The sequence below is a fragment of the Amphiura filiformis genome, chromosome 7, assembly GCF_039555335.1.
Source record: "Amphiura filiformis chromosome 7, Afil_fr2py, whole genome shotgun sequence".
NCBI lineage: Eukaryota > Metazoa > Echinodermata > Ophiuroidea > Amphilepidida > Amphiuridae > Amphiura > Amphiura filiformis.
In genome coordinates, this window is record NC_092634.1 from 37191859 (window position 1) to 37214350 (window position 22492).

The 22492-nt window shown below is 36.9% G+C and overlaps 1 protein-coding gene across 2 annotated transcripts in view; it reads left to right on the forward strand.

Moving 5' to 3' along the window:
- Window positions 1-20960, forward strand: part of LOC140157109 (guanine nucleotide exchange protein smcr8a-like) — a 73110-nt gene extending 52150 nt beyond the window's left edge. For both annotated transcript variants that reach the window (XM_072180183.1, XM_072180184.1), the window contains exons 15-22: window positions 1659-1871; window positions 2777-2920; window positions 3802-3910; window positions 8638-8691; window positions 9679-9859; window positions 17099-17253; window positions 17981-18080; window positions 20057-20960. In XM_072180183.1, coding sequence (XP_072036284.1) covers window positions 1659-1871; window positions 2777-2920; window positions 3802-3910; window positions 8638-8691; window positions 9679-9859; window positions 17099-17253; window positions 17981-18080; window positions 20057-20167 — 1067 coding nt within the window. In that variant the 3' untranslated portion in view covers window positions 20168-20960. The remainder of the gene's footprint in view (window positions 1-1658; window positions 1872-2776; window positions 2921-3801; window positions 3911-8637; window positions 8692-9678; window positions 9860-17098; window positions 17254-17980; window positions 18081-20056) is intronic.
- Window positions 20961-22492: the final 1532 nt, after the last annotated feature.

Consider the following 22492-nt stretch of genomic DNA (forward strand, 5'->3'; position numbering starts at 1 on the left):
TATGATTTTTTTTTTAAAGAAGGGGTCTTAGACCGTTCGGCTACACGACTTGTTGGTATCCATCTTGAATTTTTTTTTACATATAATCGCAACCTCAACATATAGGCTTACCATGCGTGGCAAGCAAAGGCAGAAAAGCGTACCATATTTTGGAATTTTATTTGCTTAAAAACATTAATGTGTACTAATAGCGCCCAATTGTTGTTAAGGAGGCTGTGTACTCTCAGACATGCATGTAGTAAAAGTGCAATAACTTTGTAATTATTCGCACAAGACATATAAAAGTATACATTTTTATGAAGGCAAGACATCAATAAATCTTAATATAAATACAGATTTGGGGTAAAAACAACAATTCTGAAGAAAATCACAAAAAGTGAGTTTTGGCAATATTTGTTAGGTACATCATAACAAAAAACACTCTTTCCAAAATATTTTATTTTGTTTTTAGCTCAAACTTGAGGCTCCATTCCAAAACGGTTTTTTAATATTTTTTTTTTATATCAATTGGCCTTATATTTTGAGATATTGACCATATAAGACATCAAATTGAACTTTTTAAAATTCACAAACGCCTATTTGCACAAAATGATGCCTAAAATCGGAAATAGACCAAAATATAAAAAAATGAGAAAACCGTTTCTTGAGTCAATCGTGCTTTTACGATGATCATATTTGCTTACCTAGATGCTGTATTTATTGAGTTATCGTGTACCTAAATCGTCATTTTACCGAGAAAATGAACATTGAAATAATGGCCGTTGAAGTTTAAAGTGGTCACATTTTGCACTTTCATCGAATTTCACAGGGAATAGGGCAGTTTTCGTTTTTGTACCTTATATTACGTGAACATCGGGTAAATCCACAGCCCCTTGAGAAGTTTGAGCGAAATCCATTCATAACTTGATATTTAAATCGGGGGAAAGAACTTGAAAAAACCCACATTTTGTCAGCTAAAACAGAGCCATTTGACCACTAGGTTTTTGTGAAATCAGTGCTTCCGTGGTGTTTCCATAAGATGCGCCGCGCATGCAGATAAGCGTCGTGTATGCGTAGCGTATTTGTGCGTTAAAAAAGGCGGTGAAAATAAATCCTCCTTTGGAGGCGATAAAAAAATACAAAAAAAATTCTGCCTGACCCAAACTCCCATGCACCCCTGAGAATCTAATGGTGCGTCCCCTGCGTGATCTAAATACAGAAATCCGACAATAAATGGGCCTCTACATGCACAATACATTATATTAAAGTTTGCAACAACAAAAATTAAAGTTTGTAATAATTATTCGAGTTTGTAAAAAATAATTTGAGTTTGTAAAAATTTCAAAGTTTGCAACATAACATATCCGTGGGCATATGACCGAAATTGCCTAGCAATTGACGTCTCATGTCAACACAGTCTATAGTGTGATTAGAACATTATTGTCTGGTGATCATTATAGTATGATCAGTACGAAAAATCCAGATTTTCAAAAATTAAAAGAACCACTTTTTAGCGGGAATTTTCGTAAGTTACACAGCTGAAGTTATGAAAGGGTTGAAAGACTACAATATTATGGCATAAACAAGAATATGTTCGATTGGTCTTTCTTCTTATAGACTGTACCCTTAACTCATTCATAAAATAAATTAATAAACAAATTGATAAACATTTTTCATAGAAAATTCCATCCAAGGCGAAACTCCATCTAGTGATACCAACTCTAGTCTTGATTTTGAAGCGCCCTCTTCAAAGGACACATCCGATCCGTCCATCTCTGCAGCGGAATGTAATTCAGAGTTAGACTGCTCACAGAAAGAGAGTGACAGTATATCATCAGCTACTAGTGATAGCAGAGGGGAAAAACTAGATGCAGTGGATTCAATTAGACCAGGTAATAAGCCTTTCCAGTTGATCCAAGCACCCCTCCCCCCTAGAAGGCAAAACCTTAATCTTCCACACAGGTGAATTTCAAATCTGAATGGGTGATTCCACTTGAAATCTACACCCATTGTGTGGGAGGTTAAAGGTTTTCCTTAGGGGGTGTATGAATTTCAACTGGAATATCCTAAATGGGAATTTGAAATGGGGTTACCTGAATGGGTGGTTCGATATTTGAAATCTACACTACCTGTGTGGGAGGTTAAAATCATGTATTCCATAGGGGGTGTATGAATTTCAACTTGAATATCCTAAATGGGTATTTTAAATGGGATTACTTGAATGGGTGACTCGATATTTGAAATCTACACTACCTGTGTGGGAGAATAAGGTCATGTTGTCCACAGGGGTGTATGAATTTCAACTGGAATATCCTAAATGGGAATTTCAAATGGGGTTACTTGAATGGGTGACTCGATATACATGAAATCTACACTACCTGTGTAGGAGATGTATGGTCATGTCGTCCATGGTGGTGTATGCATTTTATCTGGAATAGCCCATTCATCCATACATAGTGCAGCCACTTACGCTTCTTAACTGAAACTCATGAATGTAATTGTGTTCAAGGGAATTAATTCTTTTAAGGTTTTGCCCTAAACCATTTTATGATCTTTAATCTGAAAATGTATTTTACAGTGGTTGGTCTGATTGTAGCCCATCTCCCGCAATTTCTAATTCCATGTTTTGAGTTCATTGCTCCAGCAGTTGGAATTCTACAAAATGTTTATCACAGTGTCCCTTAGAATAGTACATGGGTGGAAACTACCACATTTTTGTTCATACTGCACCCTAAACAAAACATATTTCAGGCCTAACATTTCACTGGAGGTTTTGTGTTTTTCCTTGTCTCCACAGTTTCCAACAGTTTTACTAGCAGTTTGGATAGTGATTACAACAGACGTGTGGCAGGCAGTGGTGAGCCTATGTTACGTAGACATTATAAGGTGCCAGTTGGTAGCTTCATTAGCAGACTTAGTAGCTTCAAACCTGACTTACCAGGTAAGTTTGTGTGGGGCGATGTGTTGGTTGGTAACCTAGTCAAAATGGAGATTATACCTTGTATCCTCAAATAAAAGACATGGAAACATCAATGCGCTTGTATCCGCATTCAAACTGGAGTTTCGCATATTTACGCAAATACCAACTGTGGAGCCTGATTCAACGGGAGTTCCACAAATCCTCAAAACATGGAAATTGAGCTTTTTCAAGTATGTTTCTTTATAATATAATTTTTGATATAGGCCTGTTCAACCCCAATGTTTCTTATCAGATACAAGCACAGGAGTATCTTCAATGAGTAATATTTACTGTCAATTGCAACTGAGATGAAATTATTGAGAGCATATATACTGCCCTCCCAAGGTGCAAATTGGCCAAAAACCTTTTACACTACAAAACTGTGATATAAATCAAAATAAAATAAAAATACAAGGGATTTAGCATATAATTATTTTCTTCTTTTGTGTGCAGGTTGTGGCATAACTTTGTGTAAACATTTGAAGGGATTTATAATCTTTTGCAAGGTTCCTTTTCAGCATTAACCATCGCGTATAGAGGCCCTGCATCATTTTATCGATTGGCTCCAAACAAAGGATTTGAACCGGTGTCCTTCACCGTAGTTATGGCGGAGTGCAGTCCATTCAATCAAATGGACTGATCATCAACCTATTTGATCGTAGTGCAGAGTTATGTGTGTGAGACGAACTGTCACGGTAGATTGCAATCATGCTTTTGTTTAATGCATTTGAGTAGTCCGCCATATTTACGGGATGATACGTCACATGCAAGGCCTCTATAGGTGCGCAACATCAAGAATAAAATAATACGTACTGGAAAATATTATAACATGTGACATTAAATTATATTCTTTTTGTGTGCAGGTTGTGGAATCAAGAACTTTGTAGGCCACTGTGTGTTTGCTGTGCATGTCATCTATGCTTTGCTCTCTGGAAGAACAGTAGTAATAGCAGCAAGTCCCAAATATGAAAAGTAAGTTGGTATCAATTATAATGGGTTTTTCTAGTTAAAATCCATATACTCCCTATGGAAGACATGGCTTTAATCTCCCACACAGGGAGTGTGAATTTCAAATAGAGTCTCCCATTCAGGTAACCCCATTTGAAATTCACACTCCCTGTGTAGAAGGTTAAGGTCATGTCTTTCATAAGGGATTTGGATTGCAACTGGAATAGCCCAGTAAACCAATTTTATAGCTGGATGATCCAATGCACATCAGATACATCAAATTGTATTTTGAATATGAGGAATGTCCTTCTGATATCAAATAATTTTGATTTTTTTTTTAAATTTGCGATATAATACAAACTGTATGGCAAATCATTAGATTTACATTTTTGACATTTAACAGTCCTCAAAGTAAACTTTATCAATCTTATTATATGTACTTAAAGTGTATGTAGCTAGGAGGAAAATCCGACCATCGTATGAACATTCTGACCTTTTGTATTGAAGATGTACTTGAAGTTTCCCAAAAGACCTAAAAATTAGTACGAAGCATTGAGGACTGTTAAATGTCAAAAAGGTTCATTTTTAATAATTTGCCATAAAATTTGTATTATATCACAAATTAAAAAAAAAATTAAAAAAATCTGTTCAAAGGTGGATGACCGAACCCTTAAAGGAGTATTTTGTGATCCTAGCATCCTCTTTTTATGACATTTTTCAGTACATATCCACGAAAAAAGCATATTCCCAAAATTTCAGTTGATTCCGATTTTGCGTTTGCGAGTTGTGCATGATTTATGGTATTACACTGCTCCATAGACAATACTTTGTAATTTCGTTCTGGTGCACCAGAACGAAATTCAAATTCTTGATATCTTTGCTAAACGAATTAATCTGCAAGAAATATTTTGTACATAAACATTATGTAGCCAGAGTATTCCAGTGATATAAAAATCTCAACTTTTTTTGAGAAAAGTGGGGGATGAGGCTGTGGATCACGAAATGCCCTTTTAAAACAATGTTTCCAAATTTTAAGTTATATTGTCACAATTGTTTAATTTATGTTGATTTTTTTTGGTTACAACCTGTGTATTTTTATATCTTGCTTATATTTTGTTACACCCTGTTTATTTTTTTGACCTGCAGTAATTGATTTTGTATTATTCTATAGCTTCTGATCTTTTACTTTGTTACTGCTCTTCATCTGTTTTCTTCATCATTTCTTTTGTTACAATGGATGTGCTTTCTTTTGCCTGGCTTTTGATTCTGCTTTCTGACTTTGTTACTGCTCACCTGTTTTCTTCATCATTTCTTTTGTTACAATGGATGTGCTTTCTTTTGTCTGGCTTTTGATTCTGCTTTTTGACTTTGTTACTGCTCACCTGTTTTCACCGGTCATTTCTTTTCTTACAATGGATGTGCTTTCTTTTATCTGGTTCAGTGAGGTGTGCTACTGTATGATTTTCAGTCAGAATGTGTGCTCATTATAGCTGAACGGAGTGGATGTACCTGGGTGTGTGAGACCCATTTTTTTTACTGCAGCACTTGTGAATGAGCTGTATTATGTACATTTTTATAAGGGGAAGAATTCAAGCTGGTGGATGTGAGTAATGTTGGCATTTTTAAACCATAATTCTTTTTGTACTGTGAACCCTTCATTGCCCTGAGATTATATGAAAATTATGATAAGGATAATGAACTGAGTGCAATGCATTCGTCAAGATAATCGCACGCGCCGGGGAGTTATTGCATTTAGCTCGAGAGCCATAGGCTCAAGAGCTAATGCAATAACTCCATGGCAAGTGCAATTATCTTGACGAATGCATTTGCACGAGTACATTATCCGTCATACACTTTGAGTGTAGGCCTATTAAAACAATAGGCAATATTAATTGCTTCATTCATTATATTAGTTTTAATATTAGGAAAATATCTTACATTTTAAAAACACCGTTAGGACATTGACCAGCTACGTAGCATTTAACTGGTAAAGAAAATCAATCCAATCAAGTTAGCTATCAATGGTATCGATTAAGCCATACGTCATACTTTAGTAACTTATTCACGCATGGTTTGTAACCAATTGACTTTATGTTGTGATCATTTAGAGCACTGATTCACCTGGAAACGATCGATTTAGATGTCCGACTAGTACTACGGTGAATATCAACTGGACTTTATAGCTCTATAATTTGAACTTTAAAATCTACTTATATTAAAACACACGACATTGGGATTTAACAATTTGTTCAGTATTATCATAGGCCTTCAAACACATGTGTTTGAAGGCCTACGGTATTATAAAGCATGATCATGATATCATGCGCTAGTGTGTGTTTCCGGGCCCGGCTATGTTATTTTAGATATAGGCCTACATGTATTTCATTTGTAAAATGCTGAACATTTTGCAACGGTGTCATCTTGTATAATTATGATCCACCTGTTTTTGGCCCTTTTTAATTAATAGAAGCTCGATTATTCTCATTTGATGTTTGATTTATTTGAGGTCATTAATCATAATTTATGACAATGATCTTTGCACTGAGCGATTGCCCAATAGGGTGCAACTCTACTAGTCTTATTACAAGACTGCCCTACCCCAACCCTAAACCCTAACCCTAAACTCCGTAAACAAGGACTGGACTCAAGTCTAGCGAGTTGCACCCTATTCGGTAATTGTACCCTATTATAGAACACCGTTTGTAACTATACCATTTTAACACCACAGAATGTATATTCGTACTTTTTTTTGTTATATATATCGAACAGACAATTTTAAAGTTATGTGACCTCTGTGTCGAAAAGCGCCACCTAACTCTACTAGGCCCTATATGGTTATGTGAAAGTAGTATTTCTAGTATTTGGCGTGCACGTATTATCTAGAATCTATTGTTTAGCGTGCAGGTTTTAGATAATGCATTGTTTAGCGTGCAGGTTTATATAATTTGGGCTGTGAAGGGTAGTTCGCGAAAATAATGCACGGGAGAAGAATACATAACGATGAATAGAAACGGGCACTAGAAGTGTATTTGGGGATATTTATTTAGTCTTTTCCTTTGGTTAGTTTTAAAGTAACTTTAGGTTCAGTGACGATGGAATTTAATTTGTAGAATAATTTGCAATGATATCAGGCCTTTGTTATTTCCAAAAATTGTTTTGTGATTTAAAGTGAGATTCTTGGATGTGTTTGATAGTGATTTTGGAAGTGATATTTTGAGAAATTGATTTGCAGTATTTTGAGACTCAGACATAAAATTGAGTTGCACACTTTTTGTTGATTACAAAAATTAAAACTGTAGGCCTATATAATTTTTTCTTCTTCACCCTTTCATTTGAAAAATTTGTTGACTGCACTGTCTGCATCACCTTTAAGATTTAGTCTTGAACTCTGGGTGATCCCGTTATAGAATAGGTTTGCACAATAAGTCTGCCTGTAATTCCAAATTTATTTGTTTTCCTGAATGTAATTTTAACTTTGACATTTCGTGCCTTTTCAGGTAATTTGAACGTTGGGAGCCTATCAGTATAAAGAGCCCAGCCCGCTTCTGTAGACCATGTTCATGTCTGCACCAAAAATAATTTGCATGGGGGGCTTCAGATGTGTAAATAGAACACCACCCATTTGCCTATTGCATATAACTTAACATATTGTTATATGACTGGTTCAATTCCCATTCATTCATGCTGTTACTCAAATTAGCACACCGGAGGTTATTTATTCTGTTCATTTTGAAATTTGGAAAGTTATTTCGATGATGAGTCAACTGTATCTTTTGAGCAAGATTTTGCTATTTTGCACAGTCTAAAATTTTGCTGAAATGTAATTTTAGCAATAATTTTGATGTGATCGCCTGTCTTGATCGGCTGTGTTTACTTATCAACTCCTATTGCTTTACACGGTGTCATGCTCCAGCGAATCCGACTAGATTTTAAATGCAATGGTCTCTAGCCTAGAATGTGAAGCTATCGGTGAGCAAATTCTTGGCTAGACTTCTCGAGCAAAGCAAAAGATAAAATGATAAAATCAACTAATATTAGTGCAATAAACAAAAAGAAAAATGTAAGAGAAGAGATTTATTTATAAGCAAATAAAACGAATTTTGATTTTATATTATGGAAATTAAAATTATGCATTTGTCTCCATTACCTTTCTTAGCATTCATATTTTTTTTATTAAAACCAGTGTCAATTTCTTTCTGACTGCTAGACCAGACCCATGCTTCCTCTTTTGTTTTTAGGATACACTACAGGCGGCCAGGTAATTGTCAGACTTTGTTACAAGTCTGACTTTTAATCCCTTTTCTACAAACTCTGGTCTGTGACAATATTGCTCCAACGGTTTTAATATTAGAAACAAAAATGTGTACATGTACAACAATGCCCCAGATGATTGTGGTTAGCACAGTTCACCATGTTTGCTCTTTTTTTCTCCATCATTTGCCAAACACATGACCTTTCTCAAGCTCATCTTTCCTTAAAAATATTTGCTGTGTTTATTATTAGTATTTTTTCACCATCGGTTTCCAAAAACAATGACCACCAAACGAGATACTAAAATGAAAAATAGTTAAAAGAATTAACAGTAGGATTTAATAGGATAGGGTCTGAAAGTCAAGCCACAAGATAAAAATGGCTAGCCCAGTTTAGAAGTGTTGACTGCCTGTGTATATATGTTGTGTAACAAATTGATTTTGTTGTCATGAATCCTAGTTAATACATTTTATTTGATTTTTTTTTCAATCTCTTTCCAGGGAAGTTAACATCCTCATCAAAACACTTTGGTTATTCATACCAGGACATTCCAGGTAAGAGTGAATGTATTTTATTTAATTACCATACCAATTTGCAAGATTTGTCTTAAACTAGTCTCGCACTTCCAAATGGAATGCTGATGTACTATAGCAGCAGAAAATCTGATTTAAAAATATTCTTTTCCTTTGAAAACGAGTGAAGTTGTTGGTTCATATGAACAATAATTTTGTGTTGATTTGAATTGAAAACCATATCAGCTGTGAACAACTCAAGTTTTCTAAATTCATAATATTATTGAAATTACTTGAAAGCCATATTGTAGGATTTCGGTCAAATTCTTATTCTTTAACCAAAACATATTGCATAATATTAGTAATAACTGTCAGGAGGTTTTAGGATAATTTTAAGCTGGAATAATGAGGTAAAATGAAAGAAATTCACTTGGCCGTTTAACTGTGGAGCTCTATGGGGAAATTGGTGTGGATCCCAGATTTTAATCAAAAACTGTTAAATTTGACTAATAAGAAAATAACCTCAGACTTAGTCTATAACAGGGTATTTTAAGTATACCATATTGGGTATTACAATTCTACAAAAGGTCGAAATTCGAGAACTTTGAAATTCAATGTGTTAACTGGTACTTCAGAATTCCTTCGAAAATTTTCAATTGAATTTAAAAACACATGAATTGGTTGTGCTCTTTGACAGAAGGCTAAAAGTGATGGCTACATTATAGAACAATTCATAGTGCTCAATATTATATAGTAATGAAAGCAAATCGGGTTTTCTTTCTCTCGATTAATTGGGTCAAGTCATAATTTAATCATATCCTAACAGCACCAGGGGTGTATTTCATAAGTTATGAGGACTGGTAAATGGTAATTATGATACTTGCGATCGATTTCAACACTTCCGACGTATTATAAGATAGACACACCCGGGCATGTTGGGATAGTTGTGAACTGACCAATCAGTTCCAAGCTAAAAAATATGAATCATAATGATATTTTTGTTATTCTTTTGTTATTTTCTGTTTGCAGTCGACACCATCTAGTGGTACCATGGCACACCAAACCATTGACCATCTTAGATTTAAGTAGAATGAAATTAGTTGGACTAGCCATCACCAAATCACTGCATCGAGTTATTCCACGCTCGGTGCAAAGATACGTCAGTGTTTATGATTATGAAAACAGTACTCTATGGACCCCAACGTACAAGGTATGATACACACAAAAAGTATAGAAACACTTAAAACAAAAGCAATAGCTTATATTCACTAAACCCAGTGCTGTACGGTGCAAAAAAAAAGCTAATGGCTCCTAACTTAATGAATTTAGGCGCCCAAATTTTGCTCCCAAGAAAAGTAAAAAGTTATTCTGCCAAAATGGTTTAAATCTAAGTTCAATTTTTTCAAGAGTTTTAGGCTTATTTCCATTTCCATGACCTTACATAACACCACTAATACTACTAGCATCATAGTATCAGTAGCTGTTGGATTCCCTGATTTTATTGTTTCATCCTCCTTCTCCTTGTTCCCAAAGTTTATCAAATTCAAAGTTCTTTTTGACTACTTTGACGCCATCTTGAGTACTTAAAAACAATCAAAACTTTTGACCTATCCTATTTGCTGGCGATTAGTAGCGTCAACAGTTGGTCGCCATTGTCGCCAGGGATTGAAGGTTTCATCAGAAAAATCTAGTCGCCAATGCGACTAAAATGGTTGCACCGTACAATACCGACTAAACCTTATTTACCAAATGAAGTAGTCATTATATTATTGGGACATTTGTTCTGCGTATTTTGATACCTCATTTGACACAATGCAAAATTATTTTCCCAAGTTACACTAATTTGAATAAAAAAGAGCATTTCAAAGTTATTTACATGTAGACTTTTCTCTTGAAACATGCTGATTCTGAGCACGGCAAGTGTGTGTTAATCTGTCACGCTTTAATGAGCCTGTTAGAATAGCCAGTAGGAATCACCCTACAGGAGGAAATAGCTTGAATTTGTCAATTTTGAAATGCTCTCTTTTCCCACTGTTAATAGAGCCAATTTCATTTAAGGTTATACTAAACTTTGCAATGATCGATCCAGAATGAGACTGCATGTAGCCCCCTTTAAAATTATCTATTTCTGGAAATAAATATCGAGAGAGAAAAGCATAAACTACGTCTAAAAGCTGAAAGTGTAAGGGTTATTATTATGCTTGAATTTTCCACTTGGCTCAAAAAGAAATGTACTTTTCAAACATTTCAATGTTTTTTTCAATATCCGGAGTATCAAGATTTTTGGGAACACGGCCATAATTTCTCAGTGGAAGTGGCGATTTTGTTGGGAACTACGACGACATTACAAACAAGTCAATAAAAGAATGTGCATATTCATTCTTGATATTGCTTGTCTCGATTTGTTTTAGTAAGCTTACATGTTTGCGAATTTGAAGTAAAATGGCCTCCACTTGTATGTCGTTTTGTAACCAGTAATAACAATTCCGTGCACGATTTCATAGACAAAATTCTGACCTACATTATTTCTATAAACCCTCTTCTATATGCAGGTGCTATTTAAATTTTTATTTCGATAGCAGAAAATTGAGATATTTGCTATTTTTCCGACTCGCTGCTGTCAAATTGTCTAGTTTAGCTATAAAAAGATACAGCGAAATCAATATTTTTTTAGAACCATTTCACCTCGTTTGACTTGTGCTATGAAGTACAAACTTCAAAATTGATATAGTGATTCTATATTTCAAGCTGCGTCATACTGTGTTTTTCTTACCTCTGATTGTCGCTGCTCAAGGCCAAAATTCAAATTTTTTGGACAAAAGTGACACTCTCATTTTTTTTTAAACACGCTGTTTACGTGATCTGACGGGCTCTATTTGCCCGATAAAGTGGTGTTGCCGAGTTTGGATTTTAAAATATTTAGGTATTTTCTAGCTTAAAATCTAGCGCCAATGAACCTGGTGCATGGAAGGGGAAAATGTTGGGGGGGGAAGTTGGGGGGCGAAAAAAAATGTGCACATTTTCATGCTTGCTGCGCTTGCAACAGGTAGATATTTAGAAATCCATTTAAGGTATGGGTATGAAAATTGGGGATCCCAAAAAATTGGCATAGGCTATAGGCGTAGGCCTAGGCCTATGCAAAGGGGGTGGGGCATTTTCGGCAGGCCAAGGAGGGGCCACAAAAATTTGGCAGTCCAGGGGGGTGCGGACAAGTGATTTTTGGCTGGCGAGACGGGAGGCAAGCGATTTTTAGCGAGTCGCTTGGAAATTTTGGCTTATAATTAGTAGGCTAATACCGGTAGGCCTACTGATTGCACAGCCTTCGATTTCGAGAACGCATAATTTTTGGCAAGCCGGGGCGGGGAGGAATAAATTTTGGCATGTCGAAGGGAGGAAGAATGACTTTAGGCCTACCTAGCACACATTAAAGGGGCATTTAAGTGATCCACAACCTCATACAACCCCATAGGCCTAGGCCTCGTCCTTTCTCACAAGTTAAGATTTTTATACCACTCATCCCGCTCTGGCCACATGTTTAGGAATTTTCACGCAGATCAATTCGTTAAGCAATGGAAAATATTGCCAAATTTGAATTTCGTTTTAAAAGCCTACTCCCCATTAAAAAAAAAACCCACTAATTTTGGGGATTAAAAAAAAGTTCTGTAAAATGAAACAAAAGGCTGCCTCAATCTTAATTATTCATTTAAGGCCAGGCCTTCATTTCTGAAAAAAGCGCCGGGGAGCTCAGTTAGTCCCTGTACTCAGGAGCTTGACAAGGAGCTCAATTATATAATATCAATATTAAACCATAGGAGCAGCTCAATAAATGCCATTGGTAAAATTATTAGGCCTCACGATATTTTATTTGACTGTGATCCGTTTTAATAGGCTATATACACTGTATATACCTTTAAAATTTCTAAAATTGGTGGAATTGAACAAGCTCTAAATTTCTCATACCGTCGTCCAGCATAACCAAGGGCAACTGGGGGTGGGTGGGAAAGCCCCCTAGCTATGGCCATACCCGTAGTGGCGGAACCAGAATTATTTTTTTCGCGGGGCATGGGTGGGGGGGGGAAGTGAATTTGAGACGGGGGCACTTGGAAATCATTGAACTAAAATTGCCGCAAAAAGTGGACAATTACATAATTGTGGGGATTTTGCCTAAAAACTGGGTGGGAAAGAAAAAATTTTGGGGGAAATACTCCCCCCCCCTAGCGGCGCAACTGCATATCCACCCATGATGCTCGGATGAGGGGTGTTCTGGCGCTGAAATTCAATTTCAATATCACGAGTTTTTATCAGGATTTTACCAAGGGAAGGCGATAGGTGTAGGATTTTGCTGATATACCAGGCAACCCGAGAAAGGAACTGAGGTGTGGCTAAATAAGGGAGTGTTCATTATAAATATTTGCCATTATCATACTTTCGGACGCCGAGAGCATAATTATTTGAAGCGTACATCGTGTCAGTCACAGGGTAACATATTTTCTGTTGAAAGAGAAGCGCACATGTCTCTGATTAGCTCGGGATTTAGCTAGCTACTGGCGCTGCGTGCTGGCCTGTTGTTGTGTCCCGGGTTGTTGTCGAGTGGAAATGGAAAATTTATGAATGAACTTCCGCAACTTTGCAACATCATCACGCAGCGGCGTAGCTGGGATTTTTTCCAGGAGGGGCAAGACTGTAGGCCCTATGGGGCGGGGCCCAAATCCACCAAATTTCCCCTGTGGGCGGGGGCCCAAATAGACAATTTTTGCCAGGCTTATTGATAATAATCGTATATGGTAGGCGTGAGCTGTATTGCATATCGTTTGGATTCCCCATCTCTCTGCCCCTCCTCTCACCCTCTCTTTTTTCCTCTTCCCCCCCCCCTCTTTCCCTCTTTTTCCTTGCATTAGGGGGGGGGCCCAAATAGGCAATTTTGCAATTGCCTCCCCCGGCAGCACGCTACTGTCATCACGGTAGACATCACGGTAGCCAACTACAAGAAAGGTTTACAGACAAATATAGGGGAAGGTGGGGCATAACGGACCCCCGGGGCAAAACGGACCCAACGGAAAAATAGGCCTTGGCAATACTGCCGTCTATGCAAATTATATTGAGGAACACAAGTATGGCCACACAGATTTACAACAAAAATTTGATCTGAAACAATCTACTGACATCCGAGCAAGATCGAGTCAAAAATTACAACCTGTCTGGCGTAAGATATGTAGATGTTTAATGCGCGGAAATTTTACTTCATTAATATCGGATTCCCAAATAATTGTGTATATTGTAAACACTAAGGTACTAGCTTTGAGCTGTATGAACTGCATGGCCTATATGCTACAATGTATTATGCATGCAACCTATTCCTAAAAAATCAGGTATGGGGCAAAAGCGGAACCCCTAGTGTGGGGCATAACGGAACAGGGTTCCGTTTTGCCCCGGGCGTTTTGCCCCACAGATGGGTTCCGTTTTGCCCCAATTGGACATAATACGTATTCACTCAAGGAAATATAGGCGTTATCTAGGGGCCTACTCGAGCATGGTAAACACTTCGCTGAAACATAGGCATATTAAACTAGGCCTACAGATAGAATTAATGATTAAAAGTTAACTTACTCCACAGAGATGGGTAGGCCTACTTAATATTTCTTTCTAATCAAATATTGGTCATACATATTATAGGCCTACTAGGTCTATAAGAGATGGTAGAGATGGTAGGCCCACTTAATATTGTAACTGAATATAGGCCTACATATAACTAGGCCTAGGGCCTACCGATGGAACTACTGATATAAGTTTACAGCCAGGGTGCCGTTTTGCCCCATAGGGGTTCCGTTTGCCCGATAGTGGGGCAAAAGCGGATTTATTTTTTTGAAAATATTTCTTCATTTTTATAAAAAATTGTAAGATTCAAGTTATATTGGTTGATGGTATATTAAAGGTAAATACAAACTTCAACTGAACATATACTTTTTACAGTCATATTACTTATGGTGGCGTCACAGAGCATCCTCGAAGTTAAGTGTTCGTTATGCCCCACCTTCCCTAGGTCTAGTAGGCCTATCAAAATGTATATTTTATATTTTCTGGTGGACTCATGGAGAATATCATGTCATGGAGGTCCCGGCGCTGGGTTGGGGGGGTCTCAAGGCATTTTGGTATGCCTACCCATGCTTGATTCGGGAGGTTTTTAGCAGGCCCGACCATTTTTTTATAAAAACACCTCGGGCGGGTCTCTTCAAAACATTTGTACCATGAGGATCAAAGTCACCCACATTTGGCCTAATTTGGCGCTTTTTATTGGGCACTTTTTGCCAAAATGCGCCCAAAAGTTGGTCTTCGCTGTAAACCCACCCATCATAGTCGTTGAAAAGGTAGGCCTACCCCAAAACTGTGGCACATCCACGAACCCGAGGAGAGACCACAGCGGGTAAACCCACACCTCTAGCGGGACAAGACTTATAAGTTAAAATAGGCCTACATTTTGGAAGCCAGTCATCACGACAAAAGCGGGCCATGGTAGTGTTAATGGTATTAACACTTTGATTTTAGGCTTAAATGATGAGTGTAGGCCTATAAATTGCAAATTTGCACACACCCGGGGAACCTTCTCAAGTTGGTTTGGGTAAGGATGTGAGGCTGTGACTCCGAAAAACTACGATGTACGATTTTAAACCAAATTTGAATAAAACAGACCCAAAATTGTATCAACTTTTGGACTGAAAGTTTTCGCAAATTTTACTTTTTCGAGAAAATCATTGAAAAATACCCTTCTTAAACCTAATTTTCAAGACACTGAGGGTCAATAAAATCATGGCTAAAAATACAACAGAGTCTAAACTAAATGGCTGAAAATGCACCCCAAATCTGCCGCACATCACGACACCGTATTTCACCTTATAGATTTTGAAAATTGTCGCAATAAAATAGGCCCGAACTTATCCCAAATTATCCCCCGAAAAAATATTTTTTTGCAGGTGAGGTTGGAGTCTTATTATTTTTATTCTCAGAGAGGATAGGGGTTGATATTTTTAGCAGGGTACAGTTTGTCTTGTTTTTGTTTTGTTTTTTTACGTTGAAGTTCCAGATTCTTTTTTTCATATAATTATTCATTTATTATTTATACCCTGTAGGCCTACGTGGGGAAAAAGACACACGACAGCTACAGAGAAGCCCGCGAAAAAAACTCCTGTGAAGTGCATGAAAATGACCGAAAATGTGCCAGCGAAACACCCGAACAGGAAGATAAAATAAAAAAACAAAACAAAAACCCAGGAAATTTCCGAAATATTTTCCAAATTCTTTGTCCCCCACTAAAATATATTATGAACACTCCCTTATGAAGTCTGCCCTCTTCCGGCTATTCTGGTAGTAGGCGTTGACAATTACCTTACGCGATTACCATATTTTTGAAGCATGTTTGAACCCGATTTGTTCTCTATTCACATTTTTAACGTTGCAAGTAACATTTCAAGACCTCTATTTGTGACAGGTATTTAATTATCTTGCTAGAGATGTGCCTAAAGTTGAAATTCAATATTTCGGATCGCAAAGATCGAGAGATATAAAGTTGCTGAATATCAGTTTAACACCATGGATCATATGGGCGTCGTATATGAACGATTATGATAGCTAAGCAAAAGGTCTGGGATACAGGTTGTATAAATACTACATGAATATTCATGAACTATACAGATTCCATTCTTCTCTAATAATAAAGATGTCAATCACTCTCAGTTGCTTGGCGCTTGTAAACAAATCGAATAATAGTGCTTGACAAGAGCTAAAAAAATAGGCTAAAAACACATTTTCACACATTTTTTTCCGGATTTTTTTATTTCACATGATAAGTAGACATATTTTCTTACGTATAAGGTAATAATATATTTTTTCTGGAGGTAAAGCCCTTCAACACTTTGTTTAACCTTAATTGTTTAGCTCGGTTAAGTCTCAGAAGAGGCTTAAAGGCATTCCTACAATGCACTATGATTGGGAAATTTGATCAATATAACCTAATCTTAAAGGCAAAGTCCCCATTACCACACACACAAAATGGTAATTCTAAAATTGCAGCCAACAAGCTAATAGTTGAGACTTATCAAAATAAATTAGATTTTCTTATAGAAAACATTCTTAATGTTCCACTACATAAATTTTATTCATAAGTCTCAATGTTTTGAATGTTAAATAAAAGGATGAAAACACCAGATATTTGCACACAATCCCAATGCAAGGTATGGTCAACTGTATCACATGTGTACAAAAACCAGACATACCAAGGTCAGAAACCCCATTGGGTTATGGGAATGTCTTTATACATCCTCTGGTTAAGTCTCGAGTTGTTTTGACTTCTAAAACCGATTTTTTTATACTTTTATCGTTAAATTATTAAATTGGTCTAAGCATACACATCTAATTTTGCCAATGAACTTTTTGTTTCCGAATCTTCTTTCAACAGGGGACCTACATCAATACAATTGTTAGTGGTCACAAGCACTTCTTATCGGACCAAGCCTATATAGCCTACATACAAGGGATTATGCTAGACATGGCCACCAAAGCTTATCTATACTACCATTCATTTTGCCTTAATTCGCCACCGTCCGTACCAAAGTAAGTATCAATTATTAGCACCACACGACTTAGTTTGTATACCCTATACCACCATCTTGTAGATGTAGGAGGAAGGCCTCTTTAGACACTTTCAAATCCATTGTATCTTGAGCTTTTCTCTGCCAAGCAATGCAGTTTTGTGCCACGGTTGTTTGATGGGATCATTTATTAGTTTTTCAAACAAAACACAATGTACAACCAAATTTTAGGCTTAAACAGCTAAAAGCGATGTCATGCTAATGTATACAGATGACTTTGAGTCATTCGCAACTTTAATTTCCCTCTTTACAAAACTATTCACTTTTATAGTATTTTTAAAAGTTTTTTCGGATATAAATTGTGCCTATTAATGACAAAATTGGTGGCGCTATTTAGTTACTGGAAATTACCCTTTCAAGCTTTTAATACAAATAATTCCTTTTATTGTTTGATAAAATATGTTTATTAAATTTACTTGTTGCTTGTTTCACCTATTCCAGCTGTTTTAATGGCAGTATTAATCACCTACGTCTTGCAAATAAAGAAATATGATTTAGGATAAATAGCGCCATCTATAGTTTGCATTTCATTAATAATGAAGCCAATTCTATATACATCAAACAACCGTGGTGCTGCTACATTTAACTCAGCTCCTCTATCTCCTGTTTGTGTCCCTCTTCTGGTTAGTTGTCAAATCATATACATTTGAGAATTAGAGTTAATAATGATTATACTTTCTTTATGGCAGTGATGAAGGTCTGAGGGCAGTTGACAGACAGTACAGAAATGCATCGGCTGCTTGCCTTAATAAATTAGGACTCATGGAAGGAGATACCAAGATCATTGAAGTAAGTATAGAGGTTATCCGTGTTCTATAAGTTGCATATCCTATCAGCGACTGCTATACCTTGTTTAGGACTTTCAAAAGAAGTACATGCATGTGCAACCATGACTGCTTCAAAATAGCCCGCCAAAGTCTGAAAATCATGCACATGCAGGTAACTCCGAGGTTGTGCATTGAATTGCTTTGAATGAGGAATACTACGGGAATCAGCGCCTTTTGTTAGAAGTCAAGCATGAGTAAAGTGGATACCCTCTATTGACATCATTTCCTTCACAGTAGCATCTCCATTTCATGTTTGAGGGATGCACTTCAAAACATTTATCCTACCGGTCGACCACCATGCCCATGTCAGAACCAGCAACTGGGCCTGGTTTATTGTTTATTAGCCTCGGGTTACATTTCCAGTGCTGGACAGAGCTCAGTCCAGAGTAGAGAACAATGGGTTCCAGTCTAGAGTAGAGAACAATTGGTTCCAGTCCAGAGAACAATGGGTTCCAGCACTGATAAGTGATAGGTGCTTATAAGGAATGATATGATTATTATTAATTATTATTAAAACCTAACCCTTCAAAATCATAACATTCTTTGTCAAACATAAAGGACCTTTATTAACTGAGCAATTACAGAATCTTCAGTTAATACTGGAGTGGTTCGGGCAAAGCTCTGTTGAGTTTGCTGTGGATTTGGCAGAATTTTGCATTAAAATTGTGATCCTCCTGCAATAAACTTGAGGTTCTAGAGTTTGAGCTCAGTACCAGCACTGGAACTATTTACTCAGTGCTATATTGTTAGTCATGTTTAAACTGCCAGTTCTGACAGTGTGCTGGAGTTTAAGTTCCAAGTGGTGGTTGGGTGTTGAATTCGAAGCCATCAATAAGAAAATTTCCTCAGAATTTTTTGTCTGTTGAGTAGCAAATTAAAGAGCCAGTCGACTTTATGTAATAATGTTCTGTAATGGTTTTAGTTGAATAAATTAGAGCCATGTGATAACATCTTGTGAATTTTACAACTTTCTGTCACAAAATGGTTAAACTGATTTTATTCAGTATGTGAGGAATGATTATGGTGGGTTCAACTATATTTTTTAATAGTTTTTTTAAATAATCTTCCGGAGATGTATACATAATGCGGAGTGGCATAAAAATTGTCTTAGATCAGCCCAGGAAAAACAAGTTCACTTTTTCCAAAACTTACATAGTTATAAGAGTCTAGCGCACATTTTGAACGAGGTCAGATGGCTATATGCCTTAAAGGACTTTTACTTTAAAACCTGTTAACAGGCCAAGCAACTTGCAGGAATGTATTGCACTGTTCCAGTTGAATTCTTAACACCTGTAGAAGACATGACCTTAATCTTCCACACAGGGGGTGTAGATTTCTAATGAAGTCGCCTAACCCCATTTGAAATTCACAAGATTAAGGTCATGCCTTCCATGGATATCAACTGGAATAGCCCATTGTTTGCTTGATAAGACACTTTTTTTTTTCTTTTTTTTTTGATTTGTTGGGTTTTGACAACCCTGCATAACCCAAGAAAGCCTCTATTGAAGCTTATTTCCATTGGGGTCCATTTGAACGACGGGTTGGGAACAGTCAGGGGTTAACACCTTACTCTTTTCGAAACTGGCTGTGAGATACATGTACAGGTATGGCTCTCTGTACACTGGACCGACGGCTTAACGTCCCCTCCGAAGGACGGAGTACTTTCATGATTCGTTTACCCAATTCTAAATGAACCATGGGGAGAGCGGAAGTCTGAATTTAATCTACAGAAGTTGCCAATTAATTTCAGACTGTTTTTTTTTCCAAGTCAATTTCCCAGCAAATCGCCACCGCAGGAATCGAACCCGGGACCTCATGCACTAAAGGCAAGTACCCTAACCATTGCGCCACGCTCTCCCTTTCTTCTTGACATAAATGTAAGCGATGTCCACAGTAATCTTATATTCTATACATGTGTCTCTGCTTCCATTATTCTAGTACTGGGTCGACATCATCAAGCAGCAACAAATAGATGAAGCCTTTGTACCAGGTCCTCCCGCATCAACTATCAAGCTGGATCTACGACAGTGCACCAGATACCAGATGTAGAAGGTCCTCCTGCATCAACGACCAAGCTGGATCTATGACAATGCACCAGATACCAGATGTAGAAGGTCCTCCTGCATCAACTATCAAGCTGGATCTACGCCAATGCACCAGATACCAGATGTAGAAGGTCCTCCTGCATCAACGACCAAGCTGGATCTACGACAATGCACCAGATACCAGATGTAGAAGGTCCTCCTGTATCAGCAACCAAGCTGGATCTACGTCAGTGCACCAGACACCAGTTGTTGAAGGTCCTCCTGCATCAACAACTAAGCTGGATCTACATCAGTGCACCAGATACCAGATGTAGAAGGTCCTCCTGCATCAGCAACCAAGCTGGATCTACGCCAGTGCACCAGACACCAGTTGTAGAAGAATTCCACCTGCAGCTAGTTAATTGTCCAAAGACAAGGTTTGCTTTCACGTCTCAACCAACTAACCCCCTCACATACCTAACAATTAACTCATTTGTTTTGTTAACTCAGTAATGCCTGATCATGAGAAAAGGGTGCACTTGACATTGAGGTTAATGCTAAGCCTCAAAAACAATTTATGGCTAAGTGGAGGTTACTATTTAGCCTCAAAAAAATATCGAAGTTTGGGGCTAAAATAAGGGTTTTTTTAGCCTGGACCTATGATAAGGGGTCGATAATTTGGAATTAATAAACAAATACTGGACTATATATAATTCACATGCACATCAATTTTAAAGGTGGTTGGATTTAGTGTTAGGAGTTATGTGTATACCACACTGTCTCGAGCCATTTTTAGGTGAAAACTCAATTTTGGCGATAGTATTTTTTTAAATTTTTTTCTCTTTTCCACTGAGCACATACTTCGGTGCCAGTGCTTTTATTTTGTTTTGTTTTTATATACAAAAGAACAATTAATGTCAGTTGCTCCCTTTTCTCTCTTTTCTGGTCATGTTGTTAAGACCAATGAGTTTTGATATTTTGCTTTCTTAACTGCAAAACAAAGTATGATGAAATAAATGCTACACTTGGCATTTTGTCAAATCTGGAAACGGGATGAAGGTTGAATTGTCCTGTTATGAAGTGAAACTGACAGGTCGAGGTTTAAGGATAATCTTTATATCATCTCAAGTTTGACCGTGTTCTCTATTGGATTGACGCAATGAGACGATCGAAAACCTGGAGCTGATCATTGGTATGCATGGTAACTGTTTATAGACTATTGTCCAAGAATTATGAAAAAGATATATTATGATTGCTCAAAAACAAGGCCTCATGTCTAATTTTTTCAAAAATTAAGATGTGGTATCAATGTTTTCAGATGTTTCCAGTAATACAAATCCTCATTTCTGTATAACCAATCTTTTCAAAGTTATAAGCCTGTATAACAAGAGCTCTCATCATGCATCTATATAGTATGACCAAGTCTTCAATCGCCTTTTTCTCAAAATGGACATAATACATTGTGTTTTTGAGCCCTCAATATATTGACTCTTATAAAGTACATCCCATACATGATTTACTTAATTGCTACTCTTTCAGATCCAACAAATGCAGAATAATTTGTACTTATGCAAGTGTAATGTGTATGACAACTGAATTTGCAACTGAGGCTGAATTGACTGCCATTTATGTTTCCTTACTGCACTTTTTTTAAAAGTATTTATGCAGTTTTATACACAGCCAAATATTCAGTGCATATCAAACTATTCAATGAAGTGTGCAGAATATGAAACCAAAGACAAATTCAACATATGGGATTCCCATCAAATGTAAATCAGGTTTCTGCTGACTCCCAAACTCCCCCATGTGTGGATTACATTTGGGGGTCAGAGGGAAATATTGCCAGGGTCCTGCTCCTTGGGTCAATGTTTCAATGCATGGTTGTTAATAACACCATGGTACTACTTCTACGTCTAAACGTCCAATAAACAAATATGGGATAAAAAATAATTTGGAATTTTAAACTGGGAATTTTCAGCATTTTAACAAGCAAAATTTTAATTCATTCAAAAAATTGACCTTGGTACCATATGCTGGCGATTGTAATAGCATGCATTGTTTCTAAACAAAAGGCTGACGAGGGACTTAGAATGCATTAAAAGCAGGGAACCCTATTGACGTGCAGGCAATATGGTTTTGTTTAATATTGACAAGATGATTCCTTAAAATGCTGCTTAAATTGATTAATTTATAATACTTGCCACCGAATCTTAAATGTTGATCATTATGGCTTAACAAGGCAAGTCTTACAGTGATCATGTTTTTTGTATATGATGAATAATATCCATTTAAACCCAATAATCATGAACCTATATATATATGTGTATAAAATGATAAATGTGAATACTTT